The 15,943-nt window shown below is 34.0% G+C and overlaps 1 protein-coding gene across 1 annotated transcript; it reads left to right on the top strand.

Moving 5' to 3' along the window:
• The first annotated feature begins 1,649 nt into the window (after positions 1 to 1,649).
• LOC137958505 (elongation factor Tu, mitochondrial-like) lies at positions 1,650 to 14,248 on the top strand. The gene is made up of 12 exons (XM_068805558.1): positions 1,650 to 1,941; positions 2,948 to 3,023; positions 3,126 to 3,218; positions 3,371 to 3,445; positions 7,076 to 7,180; positions 7,391 to 7,481; positions 7,561 to 7,766; positions 8,322 to 8,405; positions 8,570 to 8,635; positions 8,729 to 8,791; positions 9,412 to 9,652; positions 13,585 to 14,248. Exons 1-12 carry the CDS (start codon positions 1,760 to 1,762, stop codon positions 13,653 to 13,655), a joined length of 1,353 nt encoding a protein of 450 aa, XP_068661659.1. The 5' UTR covers positions 1,650 to 1,759; the 3' UTR covers positions 13,656 to 14,248.
• The last annotated feature ends 1,695 nt before the right edge of the window (positions 14,249 to 15,943 follow it).

The following is a 15,943-nucleotide window of genomic DNA, read 5'->3' as shown; positions in this document are numbered from 1 at the left end:
AAGGTAGAGAATTAAGTTGTCTTGGTTTCCACATGTATTAAGGTGTCTACTTTCTATTTTATGTAACTTGTTTTATTTTAAATAAAGAGTTTACCTCTCCTATGCTTTATCTTTTCTATTTCATTTTTCACTCTTACAATTTCTCATGTATTAAATAACAACATAAATATTTTAAAATTTAATATTACTCTATGGTGTATGATATAGATATTCATATATTTACTATTGATTTTTGTATAATATATAACATTTAAAACATAATTGATTGTTGATTATTATATTTTTTTTATTTGTTGGTATTATATCAAATCCCTCAAATCTAATATGTATTTACATATGAATAGCTATAAATATTTGGACATATTGTATTATCATATAATATAATGAAATATTTCTATTATCCATTTTTTTTAAATGAGTGGAAACGGACTAGTAGCATGAAGTTGGATTTTTTCAAAAGCCTAACAGCGGCTAGCTAATAAACCCAAAAGATTGATCTGTTAGGTGCGGAAAGCTACCGCCTATGAGAATGGACGGAACCACTCTGACACCCACCTCGCCCATTCTTGATCGCCTCTCACGGGATTCGAACGCGGGACGTGACTACCCAGCTCTGATACCATGATAGTGGCTAGGCAATACACCCAAAAAACCAATCTATTAGGTGCAAAAAGTTACCACCTACAAGAGTGGACGAAACCATTCTGACACCCACCCCGCCCATTCTCTACCGCCTCTCACGAGATTCGAACGCGGGACGTGGCGTGCCCAGCTCTGATGCCGTGACATCGGCTAACCAATACTACCCAAAAGACCGATCTGTTAGGTGCGAAAAACTACTGCCTACAAGAGTGGACAAAACTACTCTGACAAAGCCAACCTGTTTGGCATAACTTGTTACCTTCACTATATTAAGACCATCAATATCTGAATGTAATTAGTTCAAGACAAGTTTAAATTTATTTCATAATAAATGTTAATCAAGTTTAATCCAAGTGAGTATAATACACACAAAATGATGTTTCTATTTTTTTTTGAAGATTTTTTAATAACTACAAAGATTTTTTTAATATCTAGGTAATTTCCTAATAAGGCGATAATAAAATTTTAAATTATAGATTACTCGAAACCTTATAATTTCTAGCTTTTCCTAGAATAAATGTTTCCTCTCGAGGACATTAACAGGGTGTAAATATTCTTTTCAAAATAAAATATTTCACATTTTAAGATACAAAATTACTCTTTTTTATTCCTTAACAAGTCGGTTCTTTGTCTTAATATGAATTTTACTCAAACTTTATATGTGCATTAATGAATTTTATGCATTTTATTCCCAAAATGTTTTTCAATTATTCATATTACTATTATTATTATTATCATCATGAATATGAATCTCAACTCAAGGCTCAATTTTTTTTTTTCAATGGAGTTATTGATGCTTAATGATGAAAGAGAAAATGTCAAAAGCTCCCCTCAAGGCTCAAATTATTGCCTTCTTAAGGTTATAAGGTTAGGGGACATAAATACCTGGAAATACCTGAAATACGTCCCTACGGCTCTTATACTGATACCCTTTCTGGTCTTCTTGTACAAGTCTAAAAACCCTCCTCCTTGCTGCTAACCCCCTTTCAACTCTCTCTATACTCTATACTCTATTCTACTACTCTCCAGATCGACTGGTTTCACTCCTTCCTCTCTCGCCTCTAGGGTAGTGCTGGTCCTTTTCTTCCTTCTCTCCTCCTCCTCCTCTCCTTCCTTGATGGCATCTGCTGCTATCAGGAATCCTAATTTCAAACGCCTAGTAACCTTCTCCTCTCCTATCTACTCATGTTGCCGCGCTCCAATTGCTTGTCCGTTACCGGTTTCCGAGTCTTCTTACGCTCCTGCTAGCGATTTCAATGGCGCTTGCTGGTGGAGGTCCATGGCGACATTTACACGCACGTAAGTAAAAGAAAATAGAAATGCTTTTTTTTTTTTTTTTTAATTTGGTAGGAAATCGTTGAGTTTTTTGTTTTTACTCTCGATCATAAGTTTCTCAGGCATTACTATAAAGGCTTGTTAGATGAGAAATTTGTGTGTCCTTTTTTTCTCATCAGTTATTGTCGATATACCCACTTTTATATCTTGTTCACCATGTGTTTTTATCTATTCTTTTGAGCCGACACTCCTAGCTGCATGATTGTTTTTCGTTGTGCGCTTTTAAATACATATTTGAGGTTTAATTCTTCTCTTACGAGACTTTTAAGTAGCTATATTGAGTTTTTTCTTTTGTTTTCCCCCTTCTTTCCCTCATGCACTTTGTCCTTTCCCTTTACTTTAAAGTACGGATGTATGATAAAGCTTTTGATTCATTCTTGACTCCTCTCTGGCCGTTCGGGCACGTATGATACAAAGACTATTTATCTCTCTATTCCGAGTGACTTTTTACCCTTTTAGCAGCAATATGACCACTTAGACGCTACCTTCCTTTGACAGAAGCCAGTCGCTTGATTCAATAATTTAAAGACTGTTTCCTGTAAAAAATAAGGTAAAATTTAAAGGCTTTTGGTATACACCTGGAAACCAACACAGTATCACTCGTAAGAAAGCTATAGAATTACTTTAGTTCCTGAGAAGATCCCAGAATGTTTCTCAGTATTGAAATTTTTTAAGCTTGCAGCATAGTCATGCCACTGGCACTGCCTAGTATATTAGACGGTCTCTTAACATGAATTTGTGAATATTGTTGCAGTCTGTTTTTTTAGTTTCTTGACTCCTAAGGCCTTTGTGTTAATATTTGTCAACTTCAGACTGTTTATTTAGTCTTCTTTTCTTTCTCGGAGATAATGTTATCCTGATTGTGGCCTGTCAAAATTATTATTGAAAAATATGAAGCAGCTGTAGCAATCTCAAGTTACTTCTTTTGACTAATCTTCTTATTTTTTGGTGATATGTTATTTGCCTACAGAAAACCACATGTGAATGTTGGTACAATTGGGCATGTCGATCATGGGAAAACTACACTGACAGCAGCAATCACAAAGGTGATGCTTGTTTTCTTTAGTTTTCCATTTTAGATGACATTTTTCTATAAAAATCAGTAAAATAAGAAAGATATATAAATATTATTGTTGAGATTTTTCCAGGTATTGGCTGAGGAAGGTAAAGCAAAAGCTATTGCTTTTGATGAGATTGACAAGGCTCCTGAAGAGAAAAAAAGAGGAATTACAATTGCAACGGTATGGTGCTCTTTCACTTGCTGCATTAGAAGATGTCCAAGTACAAAAGGAAGCAACTATTGTTTTATCTTTCTGATTTCTATGGTTATTTTTAGTAAAGAAGTTCAATTTCTCATTGTTGAGCTTCTTTACTGGCCTACATGATTTTTCAGGCTCATGTTGAATATGAAACTGAGAAGCGTCACTATGCACATGTAGATTGCCCAGGGCATGCAGACTATGTTAAGGTTGGTTGCAATTATGCTTTTGTTTATTTGGTTTGATGTAAGAATATTTCTTTTGCTAACTGAAGAAATGTGTGCTAGGAGAAAAAAAGAAACTGAAGAACAATTTTAGTTATTTGTCTTTGTAAAGTTGGGTCCAAGACCCATCCCAAAATGATTAGCCAACTTAGGAAACCTCTTTCCTAACTAATGAACTCAAGATTTTTGTACTCACTAATCCATGTGGGACAATTCCTTAACACTCCCCCTCACGTGTAGGTCCTCTTTTGTGGCTCTACAAGTGATTAATTTAGGTGTGTGGCTCTACAAGTGGATAGTTTAGGTGTAGGCCCACATATGAGTACTTGCTCTAATACCATGTAAAGTTGGGTCTAAGGCCTATCCCTAAATGACTAGCCAATTTAGGTAACCTCTTTCCTAACTAATTAATTTAAAATCTTTGTACTCACTAATTCATGTGAGACAATTCCTTAACAGTGTTGTTCAATTTCATTTTGCAATGAATGTTTGATACTGTATAGGTTTCTGAAATTCATTATTTTGAGGAAGCTCTCTGGGATCAGTAATCATTGCCTTTTCACACAAAAAAAAAAGTGTATGCATATTGGTAAGATTCTTTTAGTGTTAGTTTCAGAATGTTTTTTTTAGCATCCTATATAAATTATTGCTCACCTATGAGAAGGATATGTAGCTCTTAGTCTCAAACTCTGGCCTGTCCAATTTTGAGATTTTAAAAAGCGTAGGATTCTGAAAAGTTATTAATATTTTTTAAATAGTTTTCAATTATTATTATTTTATGTCCTTGTAGTCTTGTTGGCAGTTATCTCTGGAGTCATTTAAATATAGGTTATGACATCATTTTACTGTAGTTCATGAATTCAAGTCAATGACAAGAAATGCGTTTACTTAGAAAATCATTTTATTTAAATCAATTGATTGTGAGCAAGTTAGGGAAAAAAATCTACAGTTTAATGTACTCAAGATCTTAATATGTGATGGTTGGTTTGTAAACTATCGTAACCAAAAAAAGGTATTATTAATATAATGCAAACTGAAAAAGATGGAGAGGATTAGGCATCCAACCTACTAGGGAAATGAACAAAACTCTTATGTTCAAATGGATTTGGAACTTCAACACCAAGCATAACAGTCCATGGAGGAATATGGTCAAATTTTACCTTCAGTTTTCGGGTGCTTGGTGGGGAGAGGGTGGTGCCGCTCACCTCCTATCCCCGATATGGAAATCAATTTATAAGCACCTCCCAGTATTTAGAGATGGTACCTGGTTTCACACGGGCAATGGAAGGACCATGCTCCTCTGGTTGGATGAATGGTGTGGCCCCCACTCCCTCTCGGAGGACTGGGTTGTATTGGGTGGCTGGAGATCTCTCTTGCTCAGTGACTGATTCTTGGAGGGATTAGTCATGGAGTCTCCCGTTCCGTCGGGGACTAAATGATGAGGAATCTTCAGCTTTTTGCTCTCTCTTTACTAGACTCAACAGTACTATTATCCAGGAGCATTCAGTTGATAAGCTGACTTGGAAACCCATCATTAATGGCCGATTCACAGTTGCTTCTGCTTGCTCTCATATCAGAAAGCTAGACTACTGTATACATGAGCACAAGGCAAATCTAGCTTGGAAACTCTCAGTGCCAAGCAAAATCAAATTTTTCGTGTGGTCGGCCATCAGAGAACAAGTCCTTACTTCTGACAACCTTCATAGAAGAGGCTTCACCACCTCTGATCTTTCTTGTTCCCTTTGTGGTGAATGCGATGAGACAGTCCAACATGTCCTCTTACACTGGATTTTCTTGGCAAGTCTGGATAAAGATTTTTCAGAAGATTGGGCTCCAAATGGGGCTACATCATGACTTCTTCGTCACCTTTGAGATGGTTAAAACTTTCGGCCTGTCTTGCGCATGTTCTATGGTGCATTTGGCTCGAGCGAAATAATCGAAGATTCAATTCCAAAGCTTGCACCCCGGACAAAACGGCTTCACATGCTGTTGGCCTCATCTTGAGCTGGCTTCATACAAGAAAGGAATTTGCCGCTCTATCATGTGTTTCCCTTCGGGAAAATTGGAGATTGATTGTCCATATGATTGACCCCTGCAGGACTCCGATTATGGCCATTTGGGATCCTCCCCTTGCGACTGCATTAAGCTCAATTTTGATGGTATTGCTATGGGTTGTCTTGGGCCTGCTGGAGCAGGTGGTGTTTTCAGAAGTCACAATGAAGACCCTATTATTTCTTATGCTGAACCGGTGGGTATTGCTGATTCTAATACTATTGAAGTTAGTGCTCTTCTATTCGATCTCCAAATTTTCAAGGAACGTCTCCGTGGCAAGTTAATCATTGACGGAGACTTGAAGACTGTCATCAGTTGGTGTTCCAAAGACTAGCTCCCCCCTTCGGCGCCACTGCCCCATAACAGATTGTATTGCTGACATAGTATCATCTATCCATTGTAATTGGAATCTCATTCCTAGATCAGCCAACTCTTTGGCTGATAAATTGGCGAAATTTGGAACTTCCCAACAATCTCTTGTTGTGTGGAAAGGCTTCCCTCCTTTGTAATTTGCTCTTTTGAGCCGTCGTCTTGATAAAAATCAGCATCATTTAAAAAAAAAATGATGGGGAGTAGTGATACAAAATAAATTGAGTTGGTAGAATATCTAGGTGACATCCTAATATCATTCAGCTGAAGATACAATTTCATTGTAAAAAATCCTAATAAGAGTTCAGTTAACATAGAAAATCAAATTTGAACTGCAGGTTTTCATAGATACGAGGTGCATTTTGACTATTCATAGGTCAGGATTTTGAAGAGTTTTTAGAGTAGTCTTTGTTATTTTTCTTGACAAGGTTTCAATAATGATAATTTCTAAAAAGAGCTCTCTTAGATGCCATATTTTCAAATATGACAACTCCTACAGCGTATTTCTAAACATATCCCTATTGTTTCAATTTAGTGGACATATCTGGTTTAACTGGTAGCATACCTTCATAAAAAAAAGTTACAGACATTTAAGTGACTATACTATTCTTAAGTATTTCTAAACAATAGTGAATTAAAAATATTTGGAAAAGAAAAGTTGGACGTCCCTCTTACTTTCTTCCAGTACAAGGTGAGGGGGAGGGCTCACATCTCCTCATTTCGTCTCTTCTCACAGGGGAAAGTTCACCATGCACATGGTCCAGTGTAGAAAGCCTCTGCTAAAGGGAAGTGTTGGATTTTTTTGAATTTTCTTTTTTGGTGGTTGTGGTGGCAGGGCAGGAGGGTTGGTGGTATCAGTCTATGTGGTTGTATTTCCAAGTATAGCATGTATTAGGCCAGCCTTTGATAGTTACACTTTCAATATAATTTTGTCCATGGTAGTAAGAAGGTGCTATTCATATGTAAGACAATGGAATTTTTTAGATTACAACTTGAAATTGAAAACGGTATAACATGTTTCCTAACTACAATATTTGTCATCTTGGATTTTGAAATATATTCCCTTGATCAGCTACTTTTCTTTGCCAAAATGCACTTGAATTGCTAGCAGTCATAAGTAAAATCATGTGTGAGTACTTCTGTTAGATAAAAGAAAGCACATTAAGATTAAATTGCTGATCCTTTTGGTTGCAGAACATGATTACTGGAGCTGCACAGATGGATGGTGGTATTCTTGTTGTATCTGCACCAGATGGACCTATGCCACAAACAAAGGAGCATATTCTACTTGCTCGCCAGGTGTGGGAATAGGTGTCCTTAGTTCTCATGTTTCCATGAATAGGCTGTGGTTCCTAATACTTGTTTCATCTTGTTATTCAAACTTATTCTTCTTATGCTTTGTCATTAATCCTTTGAGATACTATTTCTCATCCACTTGAGTTTGATTTAATAGTATTTTTTATGTCTGATGTTTCATATATACTGTTTAAAGTAAATTGTTTGATTTAGGTTGGTGTCCCTTCATTAGTCTGCTTTCTAAATAAGGTTGATGTTGTCGAGGATCCAGAGCTTATTGAACTTGTAGAGATGGAACTTCGAGGTATAATTTTCATGTGTTGATATGATTTCAGTTTTTCCTTCATGAGCATTTGGCTTATTTTCTTTTTTTGTTCTTACAGAGCTGCTGAACTTCTATAAGTTCCCTGGGGACGAAATTCCAATCATTCGTGGTTCAGCACTGTCTGCATTAGAAGGGACTAATGAGGAAATAGGAAAAAAGGGTATTCTGAAATTAATGGAGGCTGTCGATAGCTATATTCCAGATCCTGTCCGTCAACTTGACAAACCTTTTCTTATGCCTATTGAAGATGTATTCTCAATTCAGGTAATTTCACACTTTTGTCTCAACTATTTTTTTTTTTAAATTAGCCTAAAATTTGATTAGTTTTTAAAGAAGAGAGTCCCTTGAGGGGATTAGATAGAGAAATTTTAGATTTAATATGTGTAAAAGTGTAAATATACAATTTACATTAAAGTTAAAATGGCCAAATGAATCAAACTAGCTATAAGGTGAACATATCTTTTGACAGCATGTTGTTGAAGGCTCCACTCGGAAGGGATTCAACCGTCTGATTAGCATCTCCCTAAATAGGAGCTTAAACAGCCATATTCTAGGCTTTAATTATAAAAAAATTCATTACTTATTCACTTTCACTTATTTCAAAATTTTATATTTCTCGTAGATTTCAATGGTTTTTGGAATTACTGCTTGAGCTGTTTATTGAGTTAAATGCAAAATCTAATATTATTACTGACATAGCTTTTTTGTGTGCTTCTAGCTGTTCCCTTGGTGTGCATACCTGAGTTTTGTAATAGCTAAAATATGATTCCTACCAGGAAGTTCCATTGAGTAATTTTTTATTCATTCTTTTGTGAATAGGGCCGTGGAACTGTTGTCACTGGCCGCATTGAACAAGGGACAATCAAAGTTGGACAGGATGTGCAGATTTTAGGATTAACAAAGGTATGCAGCATTGATCAAAATTGGTGTTTAAATCATAACGTATCCAGAGTGTTATTACTTCGATTGGTGTTGGTGGTTTCTGTGGAATGACAAAAATTTGTTTGTTAGATATACTAAGATGTAAGAACTTGGTTGTTCACATTAATTTTTTGTTTTGGTGTCAGTCTGGCCCATTGCAGTCCACTGTAACTGGCGTGGAGATGTTTAAAAAGATCTTGGACTATGGACAAGTATGTGGTATAGTTGTTTAGATTATCCTTTTATTATTTATCCTTTTTTTTCTTGCTTTAGTTATTAAAATTTTTCTTTGAACATAAATATAGGCTGGTGACAATGTGGGGCTTCTACTTCGTGGTCTTAAACGTGAAGATGTGCAGCGAGGGCAGGTACTAAATGTTATAAAAAATGCTTATCTCTTGAACATGAACATTATAGAAAAATAACTTTGAGATAAATGTTATACCAAAATTCTTTTGACTTCTTAAAGTAATGAGGTAGGGTTTCAGTATTATAAATTTTATTCATGTACTTTCCTTGAGTCAAAATGATTCTTTTTTTTTACAAACTTTAGCTCCATTCACCTTTGTCGTTCTATCGACTTAATATTTCAATGCTTAGCTATCTCTCAAATTTATTTTATATATTAAAGTTGGTCATTCTGAAGGCAGGACCTCATTATGAAGACCAGATAGACCATTTATGTCATATTTATTAAAGAAACATAAGAAATAATTTTGTTGTAGTAGTGAGCTAGGTAAGAGGGAATCGAAATGAGGAATGGGTTCATTCAAAATAAAATGAATTACTTCAGTCTCATTTTAGAATTTTTTTTTGAGAAGTTCATTTTAGAAATTCAAAAATGTTTCTCTTCTTAAAGGTTGAGTTATTTATTTATTTTTAAATGATGCTGAATTTTATTAAGAGAGAGCTCAAACGAGTAAATTACAAGGGGGTATTAAAGGTTGAGTTATTGATTGCCTTTCTATATCATTTTTAACGAGTGCAGGTTGTTGCAAAGCCTGGTAGTCTAAAAACATACAGTAAATTTGAGGCAGAAATATATGTTCTGACAAAGGAAGAAGGTGGTCGCCACACAGCCTTCTTTTCCAACTACAGACCTCAGTTCTACATGAGGACTGCTGATATCACTGGAAAAGTGGAGTTGCCAGAAAATGTAAAGATGGTGATGCCTGGTGACAATGTGACTGCAATTTTTGAGCTCATCTCACCAGTGCCACTTGAGCAAGGTACACATATCTATAGTATACATTGCGTTGAATTCATGGAACAGCTCTAGTGTTTTTTCTTTCTTATTCTTGTTGGCCCAGGTGACTCTCAAGGGGGTGGGGTGAATTGAAATTATAAATTAAAAATTTAACGAAGTTAAGCATTTATATAAGTTGTGATTAATTAAACGTGTAAATCTCAATGTGCATATAAAAGTGTTATGGATAAAAACATTCAACACACATGCACACAACCAAGGGACACATTTTTTTGTTATCGATGTTATCTTATTGCTAGTCACTGCCCAAGGATCCTTACTTGTAGAGCTACAAAAAGGGCCTATACCTAAACCATCCACTTGTAGAGCCACAAAAGAGGGCCTACACCTAAACTGCCTACTCCTAAATTATCCACTTGTAGAGCCACAAAAAGAGGGTCTACACGTGAGGGGGAGTGTTAAGGAATAGTCCCATATGGATTAGTGAGTACAAATATCTTGAGTTTATTTGTTGAGAAAGAGGCTTCCTAAGGTGACTAGTCATTTTGGGATGGGCCTTAGACCCAATTTAACAAGTTAGAAATTACAAAGTCTCTGACACTTTCTTTTTTCACGTGTAATCCCAATTATATGATTTCCAATCTCCCATGAAATTCAATACAAAGGACTAGATTTTGGCTCTAGTCAAGCACTCCCCTTCTAGATTCTTGGTTTAAGAAACCAATTCATCTAGTTTTTTAGGCACTAGAGAACCTATAAAAGAAGAAATGAGAATGCAAAAGTAGAATAGAAACTTACAATTTCTTTTTAATATGGGAGACGACCCTTCTCCAAATGAAACCCAAACTTCCAGACGTTTAAGCACGAGTAACTGAAGTAAAGGAACTTGATGGAACTAAGTATGCTTTGGAAATTTTGAGAGTTGTAGGAAGATTTGAGAAAATGAAGGTTTTTATCTCAAAGAGGGTAAAATTGGAACTTTGATGTTCAAATTATTTTTGTAGAGTTTGGGTATGCAAGTAAAAGCTCAACTCATTCTCCTCAAGATGTTTGGGTATGCCTGTTTGCAAAAAGCTGACATACCATTGATCGATTAATGGAAAGTGAATGATCGATCAATTGAGTGTAACATTATATTTTTGTTAGAAATGGTTTATCTGGTCGACTGGAATGATTGATCAATTTTTGATTGTTGGTTGACAAAAATAAGTTGGTCGATCAGTGCAATAGTGACTGATTGAACATGCTTTGCAATATAAGGATGTTGACCGATTATGCTTTGTGTCCCCAAATGACATTGTTTTGCTTGATTGACCATTGCTACAGTGTATGATTGATCATGCTTTGCAAGTTATGTATGCCTGAACTAGTACGATCAATCAATTCAATAATGGATGATTGTCATGCTTTATAGCACAATCTGCTATAGTTCTAGTTGTTCGATCAATATACAGGTATTGATCGATCATGTTTTGTAATTCTTACCAGTATACATTCTATTGATCAATTGAATGCCATATTGTTAAGTATGATTCAATGCATGATTAAATTTGATCCTAAGATGGTTTAGTGAGTTATAAAACATTTTAATGCATCGACTAAACATGATTTTGAAATATGCATGTCCTAAAGCTTTTTCATGAATAATATTCTAGTTTTGGAAAAAAACTAAAGTTTGTGTTATGATTTCAAAACTTTTGTATATGATGATTTTGACCATGGTTTTGAAAACATGAGATGTCCTAAAACTTCAATGTAAATATGTGCTTAAATATCAGAATTTTTTATGGCTATCTACTTACATGACTAGAGTTCTTAAGATTTCTAATTTGGACTTGACTCTTAAGTTTTTAATTCTCCGCTCATCTTCTTTTCATAAGTTCTTCTTCTCGGCAACAACCTTCAAAGAGTTCTTGCATTGAGTCTTGACTTGGCAACTTGATTTATCGTTCTTTTTGCTTGAGCTTTACCATAGATCGCATAATGTAGGTGTTGGAAGGATTTGTGTTTCATCACATTGATAACTCCGTTTGTAACACAATTTCAAGCTACCTAGTTTGTTATCATCAAAATAATGGAGACCAACATGATTTTACCATAGGTGTAACAATTATTTCTTGTAGTTTGTGTGTTTGTGCGCTTACTTTCTGAACTAGCTAGTATTGTGGTTATTATTGATTGTCATGTCACATGGTTCATGAGCATAAAACTAGATAAGTTAATAGAGGGCCTTGAAAACAAAACAATTGTTTGGATGAATTTGCGTACTTAGGTTTCATTGGTAAAGTAGGATAGTTTGAAAGCACCCAATGACTGAATCGATAGTGTGTGTTTGTGGGTATGTAACCTCCAATGTTTCTTGTGCTTATGATTTTAATCTATGTGGGTTTTCTTTAAGGCCTATCATTGTACTTGCAAAGTTGGAGTGGAATGTAAATTCCATTCACCTAGGTGACAAAATCTTGTTAGTGCACGTGGAATGTTGGTGTGGAATTCACTTCACCCAGAGAACGTGAATACCTCGTTTCTCATAATATGATGGAATGTCAAATTCCACCTGTAGAGGTGGATTTTCCTTGGTGGTTGGACATTCCATTGTTTGTTTGTTTATTTATTCCCCACAACATTTTCTTCTTTCTTCTTTGTGAGAGTCATGTAAGCGTCTTCCATATCTTTTCTTCAACAAGTATAATAGTGACGAGAAGGGGGGCGTGCTAGGCCTTCCTACCTGTTGACAAAATGGGAAGGTGAGGGCGGGAGGGGAAGGCCTTCTTTGGCTCCCTTCTTGTTCTTCGATGTCCCCTTTGACTAACAAAGGACGTTAGGGAGGGAATGGTCTCTCTAGCCCTTGCTTGGTCTTTTCGTGTGGAATGATCTGGCCAGGGTAGGGTAAGGGCCTCTTCAGCCCCCCCTTGTGCTTCCCGGTGTCCTTTGCAACTTGTGAGGATGATTGATAACTAGAAGGGGGAAGGTGAAGACATAAGGGGGAGAGCCCCCACTTCCCCCTGGCTTGTCTCCTCCGGCTAAGGGAGAAAGGCTTCTCTTTGGTAGAGGCAAGACAAAAATTTCTCTTTTTAAAAAAAAAATAATTTAGTTATGGTTTTAAACTTAAATATAATGTCATATTTTATTTTTATCAATGTTTATTTTTAAAAATATTTGATAAATTAATAGTATTTTGTTATGGATTAATTTTTATTTAAGTACTTAAATGATATAATAATTATGCAAAATAATAACATAATTATTTTAATAATTTATTGACATATATTTATTTTAAGTTAATATAAAGTATTACATATTTATTTGATGATTATTTTATAAAATTGAACTTATATTATGTAATTAGTTCACTTAGAAAATTCTTGATTGTCTATCATAGTTTAATTACATTAAGTGGATAAAAAATTATGAGTGTAATTCATAATTGTGTCAAAATTTAAATTGATGTTATCTAATTCGTAGATTGTTTTATATATTTATTATTAATTTGAATTGTGATATGTTTAATTCAAATTTCTTAGATTATCTAGTTTATAATTTTTTTAATTTAAATAAATTCTAAATTTATTTTAGCATTTCAGAAAATTATTTATAACACATTGTAACTAATAATTGTATGAGTACCCATTGTTCCTAAATTTTTGTCCCAAATTCAAATTATTAATGAATTCCTTATGTACTTTCCATAATGTTATGGTAACATAAAAAAGTACAATCTATATGGAAAATAAATCAGTTTGGAATGTGCACTAATTCATTTTGTTTGCAAAATCTTTGTAACAAATGTAAGACAAAGATTTAAGAATTATTTGCTTTGTGTATGTGTTTTTGAAAATCTTTAAACATGTGGTAGTACATGTTTTAAAAGAAAAAAACTGTATATTCCCTTGTTAGTAGTTATATTTCTCAGAATATTTGATGTCTTCATCCTTTTGGATGACTTTTCAACAGGACAAAGATTTGCCTTGAGAGAAGGTGGTAGGACTGTTGGAGCCGGAGTTGTTTCCAAAGTGATCAGTTGAATTTCCCAGTTTTTTCCTTTATTCTTTGCCCACGAGGAAGATCGGAGACGGAAGAGTGGCTGCAAGGTTTTGCATACCACCTGCACGGGAATAGAAAACATACCTGCTCTTGCTAATCTGATGTTGTTTTGGATGAAAAATTTTGATTCAGTACTTACAAAGTTTATTTATGCATTACTAGAGTTTCATTTAAATCATGGCATAAATTAATAAAATTTACCATAATGCCGAAAGTTCAATTCTCAACAAACAGTACTTATTTTCATGCTTCAGTCTTCACCAGGTCGTGGATACATTACGATGAGGTATTTATAAAGTAGAAATTGCAGTTTTTTGTGTTATTTATTCTAGATAGTGTATAGTAGACTTGGTATAGGAAGCAGAAATGGGCAGGAAAATGAGCTTGATGGGCAGGTTTGTAGCGGCAGAAGGCTGCATGAGCGTCTCCAGTGGTTTGCTGCTAGCTTTTTCATCTTTTCATAGAAATTTCCCTGCCCTTTTTATTCTCTTCTTTGGATTTGTTCTAGTGAAGCCTGTATTAGCTCTTACTGCATCAGCTTGGGACTCTTTGTTGCCGCTTCATAGGTGGGCACTTTCTGGTCTGGACTTTAGTTTTGAGTAGCTTAAACTTTTGTAGATCAAAAGCAACTCTTTTACAATTCTTTGATTTTCTCATTTTTTCATTATATCTCTTTATATTATTACTCTAGATTACAATATCTATGTTCCTTCATTTGCTTAATCAAATGAACATTGCTATTGGCTACAGTTGTTTTTAGTTTGCACTAATTGATTGCTGCTTTTGTTTTTCTCATTGTTCTTGCGATGATGGGCTGAGTTTTGTGTCTACAGAATGACTAATCTACTTCAACTGGGATTAGCTCCTCTCTGTGATCTGCTTTTGTAGAGACGAAGAATCCTGAGCAGACAGGAGGGGGTTGGTGCAGGCTCCTCTCCTGTCTGGCCACAGAAGGCTCTATTGTCTGAAGTTAAATCATGGACATCCCTATAAACTAGACTTTTAGGTGTAATGTCAATTAAATGTATTTTATAATTTTAGGCAATTTTTCCAAATTACTTGAAGTAAATATTTCTATAGGAGAGAGGGAGAGAGAGGAAATAGATACAAAATTAATCTCATAAATAATTCTATGGCAACAATAATTCCACTTAGAAATTAAAAGTTACCAACTTAGAATTGTTAGTACATTAAGTAACAAATTTTCCAGTGGACCCAGTGCACTGCGTGACATTTTGTCCTGGGCTGAAATCAGATGAACATAGATAATAGTGCCAATGGAACACATGGTATGTCAAGTGGCCCACAAGGTGAAACCGGATAGACGGGCATGGAGAGAAACTTTGCTCGTAGGGCCACGGATGAGAAGATCTCATGATTTGGTCTTTACACAACATGCTTTTAGGAGTGCTTAGTGCGTATACGTAATGGAAAGTATAGTGGAAGGTACATAGGAAATTTATTAATAAAATATTTTAATAGATATTTTTTATTTAACTTTTTTTATTAATAAGATATATGTAATTTAATTAGTCTGAATTAATAAATAATTTAAAAAATTATATATAAAAAAATACTTAAACAAATTTTACATTTATAATGTCCAGATGTTTCATCAAGTTTTTACTTTTTAATATCTAAATTCTCACTCTTAAAATATTAATTAAATATAATATTAAAAATCATAAATTTAAGTAAATAAAAAAGAGGGTATTTTATTATACATAATTACTTTTGTAGATTTAATTTTATAAAATATTTTTATTTAACTAAACTAAAATGTATTTTAACTTTTTTAATTAATAAATAATAAAAAATAAGTAAATTTATTTATTTAATTAACTTACTTTAATAATATCCAAATGTTAATCGAATTTTTAATTTAAAATATCTAAATTCTCACTCTTAAAATAATCATTAAATATAATATTAAAAATAAGGAATTTATATCATTAAAAAAGGGTATTTTATTATATAAAATTAATTTAATAGATTTAATTATATTTTAGATATTTTTATTTGACTAAACTAAATAATTTGATTAAGTATCTAGATATTATAAAAGTAACCATGTACATGTTTAAGCATATTATTTGTTATATTTAATTAAATTAATATTTATTTTTAATTTTGAAATTATTTAGCTTAATTTGTTAATTAAAAAGTAATGATTTTGAAATTATTTGCTACACAAAAGAAAGTATTTTTACTTACTTGTCATTGAGTACACTGACACAAAAAAATTTATTCTCTTTCACTTTCACTCTCC

The sequence above is a fragment of the Aristolochia californica genome, unplaced genomic scaffold, assembly GCF_029961685.1.
Source record: "Aristolochia californica isolate CCGP_79_NKW_82.1479 unplaced genomic scaffold, dmAriCali1.0.hap1 SCAF_3, whole genome shotgun sequence".
In the NCBI taxonomy this organism is placed as follows: domain Eukaryota; kingdom Viridiplantae; phylum Streptophyta; class Magnoliopsida; order Piperales; family Aristolochiaceae; genus Aristolochia; species Aristolochia californica.
The sequence above is the reverse complement of the archived record's forward strand: the minus strand, read 5'-3'. Positions and strand labels throughout refer to the sequence as shown.

Coding starts and splice junctions, on each gene's coding strand:
- LOC137958505 (XM_068805558.1), top strand. CDS start 1,760: ATGGCATCTGCTGCTATCAGGAATCCTAATTTCAAACGCCTAGTAACC. Junction 8,636..8,728: donor AGATCTTGGACTATGGACAA/GTATGTGGTATA, acceptor ACATAAATATAG/GCTGGTGACAATGTGGGGCT. Junction 8,792..9,411: donor AAGATGTGCAGCGAGGGCAG/GTACTAAATGTT, acceptor TAACGAGTGCAG/GTTGTTGCAAAGCCTGGTAG.